The 7,242-nt window shown below is 31.1% G+C and overlaps 1 protein-coding gene across 1 annotated transcript; it reads left to right on the top strand.

Annotated features, from left to right (window-relative positions):
- Positions 1-302: 302 nt before the first annotated feature.
- On the top strand, positions 303-2,676 carry LOC108480738 (uncharacterized). The gene is made up of 3 exons (XM_017783828.2): positions 303-669; positions 836-941; positions 2,349-2,676. The coding sequence occupies exons 1-3, from the start codon at positions 484-486 to the stop codon at positions 2,429-2,431; spliced, it is 375 nt and encodes a 124-aa protein (XP_017639317.1). The 5' UTR covers positions 303-483; the 3' UTR covers positions 2,432-2,676.
- Positions 2,677-7,242: the final 4,566 nt, after the last annotated feature.

Genomic DNA, 7,242 nt, shown 5'->3' with positions numbered 1-7,242 from the left:
AAACTTTCAAGCAAATATAAGTAATCAAAACTTTCAAGCATAACATAATGAAGAGTATTCATATAATTATATCAATTTAGTCACAAAATAAGTTTTAACAAATCACGAAACATAAGTAATTTTATCATGATGAATATCATGATAAAATATATTATATATCTTGATCAAATTAATAAAAAAAGTAAAATTTTAAATTAATTTAAATATTTGTGGGTAAAATGTGGAAGGTGGAATCTAGGAAATAAAAATGATAAAATGAATTATTTGTATGTACGGATGAAATTCAAATACGACAACTATTACATAAGAAAAATCAACTTTTAACAGAACAATGACTGGATGCAAGTAATAGGAAATTAGAGAGAAATTTCAGTCTTTTTTCTCTTTCGTTTCGCTTTTTTCTTAGCTCTTTTCCTTCTTTTATTTGGCTCTGGAATTTTATTATTATTTTTTAAGAACACACCCCCTCCTCACCCCCAGAAAATGAACAGTGAAGAAGCGAAGAGAAGCATCAGCGGAGCTCTAACGGTGAAGCCGGCAACCGATGAACGGAAGCCTTCTCCGGCGCTTGCCGCCGAATCGACTACTTTAGCTGCCAAGAAAGTCGTCATTAAAAGCGCTGACATGAAAGACGACATGCAAAAAGAAGCTGTCAATATTGCCATCGCTGTTAGCTCTCTCTCTTTCTCTCGGTTTTCTTTTCAATCTTCCATTTTTACTCGATTTTCTTGGTTTTCGATTCGATTCCATTTTTGGGTTTTGTTCATTTGATCTTCGTTTACTAGTAAATAAAATAAATTTGTTGAGTGCTTTTTTTTTCTGGGTTTTTGATTAGGCATTTGAGAAGAACAATGTAGAAAAAGATGTAGCCGAGCATATAAAGAAGGAATTCGATAAGAGACATGGACCCACTTGGCATTGCATCGTTGGTCGCAATTTTGGTAACCCATTTTTCCATTTAGATTTATTTTGATCTATGTTGGTATAAAAACAAGTTCAATTTTATGGAAAACACTTTCTACGAAATAGTTGAAATCATAGCAGATCTAGGCTTAAAACAGAGATTAACTTCAATTTATTTTAGTTACCATTAATGGTACAGATGTTAGATTGGATTGTCCTAAGGTCAGCCTTTCTTCATTGCTATGTAATTTCTAGGTTAAGATCAATAAGCAATTTTATTACAGTGATTGCTTTTGGTGAATGCCCCTACTTCAATTTTTGCTCTCAAACTCTATGTTGTTCTTCAATGGGAGATTAGTAACTTTTTGTGTTCAAACAAGGGTTTCAGCTCTCGCGGCACCTCTTCGAACAAATTAATGCCTAATCTGCTATTTTACTTGATTTCATAGAGGCAGTTTCATTGCGGATGTGAGTATGGCAGTTGGTTATTTGTGGATTTAGTCCGATGGGGCTAATATTGTTTCATCAATGTGCTTAATAACCTTTTTAATACCTCCAACAGCATTGTTGCTATGCTGCTTTCATATAGTTAATGGAATTAAGGTGGGACCTATATTACAACCTGTATATCATCTGTAATATAGGTTTTTCTGTTGCATAAGAAAGTGGTTAGACCTTGGAGCTTTCAGCTTTAACGTCCTGAGCACAAAACTAGGGATTTGAGTAAAGGGATGGGGTTGTGGGATGGAATGATGTTACTAGGTTAGATGCTCATTACTAAAAGAACACATTATTTCTCCTAGATGAAAGGAAAGATAGGTAACTGATATGTAAATATACCATGTTTGATTTTAATTCAGTTAGAGCTTTCTTAATGTGGCATAATTACAATTTATATTGGTATCATATACTCTTATTTGCACGTGTTCTCGTTTAATGATTTTGAAAGAGGCAGCTCTAGTTTTTCTTTATGCCAAGTAATGTAGTCTGCTATAATTTTGGGAATGCTCAGGTACTTTAACCAAATTATACTCTTATCCTATGGATTGTATGCTAGATATATAATCCTTGATCTAGACTCTAATGGAAGACAACCTAGATAAAATACCCGTATTTATAAACTTGGACGGATAGTGCTGCACTTCCTTGGTTTTTATTTATATTAATCATTTCAATACTATTAGAGGCTTCTTTGCTGTCATTCATAAAGTGAATTTGGAGTTGTAGTGCTTGTACTATATGCATAGATTAGAACCTTTTTCTTTCAGATTTCTTTGCGTGATGAAAATTTCCTTCGAGTTCTAGGTGTTAAACAGGTACTGCCTTTTTGGTCTTGTTACTTTGTGATCTTCTTGTGCTTATTTGAAAACAAATCAGAGGGAAAATTCTGTTTATGCTACAAAACCATGTTTCATTAAACATCTGTTTCTTTGATTTTGATGCAGGCTCGTACGTTACTCACGAGACGAACCACTTTGTTTATTTTTACTTAGACCAGAAAGCGGTTTTGCTCTTCAAATCTGGTTAATCATGTTTGTTAAAACGATGAAGAGTGGTGATTGATAATGTTGAGATTGAGAGGCTTTTACTTGTGCCAGCTATGGTTTGCAGTGGTCCGAATGAAATGAAGCATGCGTGTATTGTTTGTGAATCCTCTGTCCTAGACTTGTTGTGCCTAACTTGTATATCTTATTACACCTGAACTCTGATCTGAACCAAGGATGTCAATTACAGTCTTTTGGTTACTGGTTCTTCGGTCTTTTTCTTTAATAATTTTCAATTATAGTTTCCCGATTGCATATCTTTGTTACTTATAAAGGTCCCTTTGGAGGGGTACGGTGCTGTTAAGGCATGTCAGCAACTTCAGCCACCGTGCATTCATCCAAAGGGAGCCAACGGTTGTTGCATTTGGACATATTCACATCTTTCAGTCGACTATCAATATAAATAAAACATATTTAGGCATTTAACACTATTTGAACTAAAATCAAAGTGAACTTGGATAAATAATATATCGTCGTCCTCTGAACATTGCACAAAGCAAAACTTGTTCCCACGACTTTTTTCTTTTTTCGCAAATGTGCATTCAGCAAAGAGATGATCCTTGGTTTCATTCTCAGCATGACAAAACAAACCCATCCCCTCCTGATCAACCTATCCTTTGTTGGGAGACGATCAAGGATTTCCATCCAAAAGACAAATGAATATTTGGGAACGTGAAGTGGACACCAAACAGTTTTGTGCCATGCAATCTTCTCATTCTTTGGTTTGATTATTTCTCAAATTCCGGAAATAGTAACCTTCCTCCCATTTAGCTCAGAGCTTTCCAGCACAACCAAAGCCTCTTCTCTAAGCTTTAGTATCCTGATATTGCATTTCAGTTGAACTTGACTTAAAGAGGAGCATTTAAGCATATACTCTTGGACCCAAACAATCTAAAGTGATCCCTGACCTGCTAAGATGTTTCTTATGAGTTGGATATACAAACTTTGTTCCAACTCTTAAGATCCTTCATCTCAAGTCCACCCTCAACCGTAGGAGAGCAAATCCTTTTCCAGTTCACTCTTGCCCCTTCGGCAGGATCCTCGTTGCCTTTCCAAAAAAAAAAAATTGAGAGCAGATTTGATTGATTCTATTGAGAATCCCTTTTGGAAGAATGAAATGCCAGCATAAGAAGTTTTGTATCTGAAAAATAACAGATTGAATCAACTGCATTCTCCTAGCAAAACTCAACTGTTTTGCAGCCTAATCTGTGATCTTAGATTTGATACTCTCCAACAATGGCTAGCAACCTGTCTCAAAAGGCTTTCTTGTAACTAGAGGGATGCCAAAGATAACGCACCAGCAGTTGCCCAACTTTAAAACCAATAGAACTATGAATAAGGTTGAGTTCCTCACAAGGCATTCCTGTTACAAAGATCTCACTTTTCCTTGCATTAAGTTGAAGCCTAGAAAGCTGGTAAAAAGTGGAGAGGATACTCCAAATACCCATCACAGAATCAACTTTAACCTTACAAAAGATAGGAAAATCATCTATGAAACACAAATGAGTCAATTGAATCATGTGGCACTTAGGATGATAGCTAAGATGGCCTTAGCACCCAAATCCAACTACTCCTAAAGGATATTCATAAAAAGGACAAAGAGGTAGGGTGACTACTAGCAAGTTAATTTTGTGCTTTTAATGTATCTGTTTTTTGGTTAATTTTTTAATAGAATACTACTAAATTTATGATTTCTTGCTTAAATCTCATTAGGAATGAAATTGGAGTGCCAAAATTAGAAATCAAGCAAAATGGGAACAAGAAGCAAGAAAAGAGATTGAATTAAAAAGATTACAGAATTAGTGACAGATTAAATAGATTTTTTGAAATTGTCAAATTCTATAAATAGAAAAAATCTGATTTTTAGTTATATATTCTTAGGATGAATCATGCTAAATTTAGCATGTGAAAAGTATATAAATACATTATATTGGGTGCTGAAAAAACTCACTTTGAATGGAATAAAATACAATTACTTTCTTTTATTTCATCCAACGTCTGTAACTTTTGAGCTTATTGTCAACGTTCGTATTGATTCACGGTTTAACTTATTTAATCTTTTGCTTTAGACTAATATATTAATTAATTCTCAATTCAATCGATCTAATCAATCCAGTCCAATTCCAACATCCTTACTTTTTACATGAGACTTGGAAGTTTTATAGTTCTTGTGTTATTTTCCTCTCTTCTTTGCATGTAACAGCGAATAATGACCCGTTTGGTAAAGGTAATACTAACGTGATATATTAATTAATACTAGTGTATCATCTAATTTTGAAATAATAAGTTATTTGATAAGCTTGAAATTTTACTCATATGACTTTTTGTTTCAAGATGGGGGATAAATAAAACAATCTTGGAGGTGATATTTAAATAACACTTGTAAGGGTGAGCAAAACTCATTTTGACTTGATAAAATAAAATAAAAAATCGAATTTTAAGTTAAATGAATTTAGTTATTTGAATTAATTGAATTATTCGAGTTAACTCGAAATTTTTTTAAAAATTTGAGTTCGAATCGAGTTTGGTTTTCAAATTCAAATAAACCGAATATCAAACTATAATATTTTATATTTTTACCCCAAACTCTCAAATCTCTTTATTTTCCCCCAGAACTTTTACTTCCCTCCCATCTCACCTCCTCCTACCCCAAAATCATCCCCCTATTCTTTTTTGAATATCCCCCCCAAAACTTTACTCCATTTATTTTTCCCCCCAAATTTTACTCTCTCAGTCCCCAAAACTTTCTATTTTCCCCAAAACTTTTACTTCTCACCTTCTACTCCTAAATCAAAAATTAAAATTATCCAAAAAAAAAACTCTAAACCTAAATAGTAATAATTTTATTTATATATACTATCTATACTATTAAATTAAATTTTACATTTTATACTATTTGTATTATTGAATTGTTTAATCATATTGAATTCTATAATTTTTGTTAAAATTGAATTATTGATGATGCTATAAAATATTCGTGTTAAAATTTTATGTCGGTATCAATTTAATATTTTATTTTAAGATAAATTTTATTTAAAAATCACAATTTTTACATTTAATATATTTTTAAATTTCAAAATATATAGTGACAAGACTCGGAAGATAATTGAAGCAACTAAGCAAGCAAATAAGCTAACTCAGTAAATAAAATATTAATAAATAAATTATGAGAGAATGAAAGTTAATAACAAATTTAATTACGATAGACAAATTTGATTACGGTGGGTGACAATGATTACAAAGACCCAAAATCATTTTTTTAAGTTAAATCTAATCACTCAACTTGATTCGAAAAATTTTCAAATCGAGTTAGGATGATAAAATAGATTCGTCAACTTGATTAACTCAAAATTTTTTCATTTGATTTAATTCGATTCGATCAAACGTTCATCTCTAATCACTTGTGTTAACACTTTTTTTTTAATGTTTTTATTCAATAAGACTCTCATCTAAAATTAAAAATTACACAATTTTTTATTGTTGAGTATTAAAGATAATTCTATAGACTTCATCTTCTCCAAATCTTTTTGTCACCTTCTACTTCCACTATTGTCAAACAAAGGAAAAAAATTGTTCAAGTTTCATCATTTGTCAAGCGATATCAGATATATTTATGAAAACGTAAATTTTTTAATCGAAAAATTTCAGTGTTCATGATTCATTATCAGTTTTTTTTTCTTTTCATTTTTAAATTTTCTCTATAAACAAGCGCTAAGGTATTTAATTCTCAATTACTGGTATGTTTTCTATAACTCACTCTTGATTTAGTTGAAAACCAAGTTAACTATTTCCACATGAATGCTATGTTTTTTTTTTTTTTTTAAGAAATGGAGTATATATTCTAAATTTGTGTTTTTTAAAGAAATTCTCATGTGTAAAAGCTTCATAGATGATAGATTTAACCCATATTATAAAGGAAGAAAAATGGTTAATACATATAAGGGTAAAATTGTACGTTCATAAATAACACTTATGTTTTACTTCATAGCAAACACAAGATAACCATAGTCATAAATATCATAATTCTCAAAACCAAACACCTTGATATAGTAATATCTATCTTTCATCTATCATTTTGAAACTTGTGTGTTATTTAACATAATACTCTTTGATAATTGTCAAAAGTAACATATTTTTGTCTCATTTTTTGTGTATTTTTGGGTGATTATGTGGTGTTAATTGTGAATTATATACTCCTAATCCTTTATATTCATGTTTTGATGCTTAATATAGCACTTAGGAGAAACAGGAGTGAAAAACATGTAGGGGTGTGCAAAATTCGGGTAAAACAGAAAAAATTCGGGTTAATCGGTTGGTTAACCGAATTAATTCGGTCGAGAGTCAGTTAATAATTTTTTGAGTTTTCTGTTAACGGTTAATTCGGTTTGAAACCAGTCAGTTAACCGAATTTTTTCGGTTTAACCGAAAAAATTAATAAATAAAATTATAATATACAAATAGCCCACTATTCACTCAAACTCAATCCAACATAAACCCAAATACCCAATTTAATATATATTAACCCAATTACCCAACCCAACCCAATTACCCAACCCAATCTTAAAAATTACAAGTAATTTAATAAATAAAAATAAAAATCTAAAACTAAAAATAAAAATAAAAAACATATAATTTTATACAAATAATTCGGTTAATTCAGTTAATTTGGGTAATTCAGGTAATTCAGGTAATTCGGGTAATTCGGTTAATTCAATTAATTCGGTTAATTTTATACTTATTTTAACCAAAAATTAAAAAACATATAATTTTCGGTTAATTCGGTTAACCGATCGAA

This window comes from Gossypium arboreum, chromosome 3 (genome assembly GCF_025698485.1).
Source record: "Gossypium arboreum isolate Shixiya-1 chromosome 3, ASM2569848v2, whole genome shotgun sequence".
Classification (NCBI taxonomy): domain Eukaryota; kingdom Viridiplantae; phylum Streptophyta; class Magnoliopsida; order Malvales; family Malvaceae; genus Gossypium; species Gossypium arboreum.
Note: the sequence above shows the minus strand (reverse complement) of the source record. Positions and strands in the feature narration are given on the sequence as shown.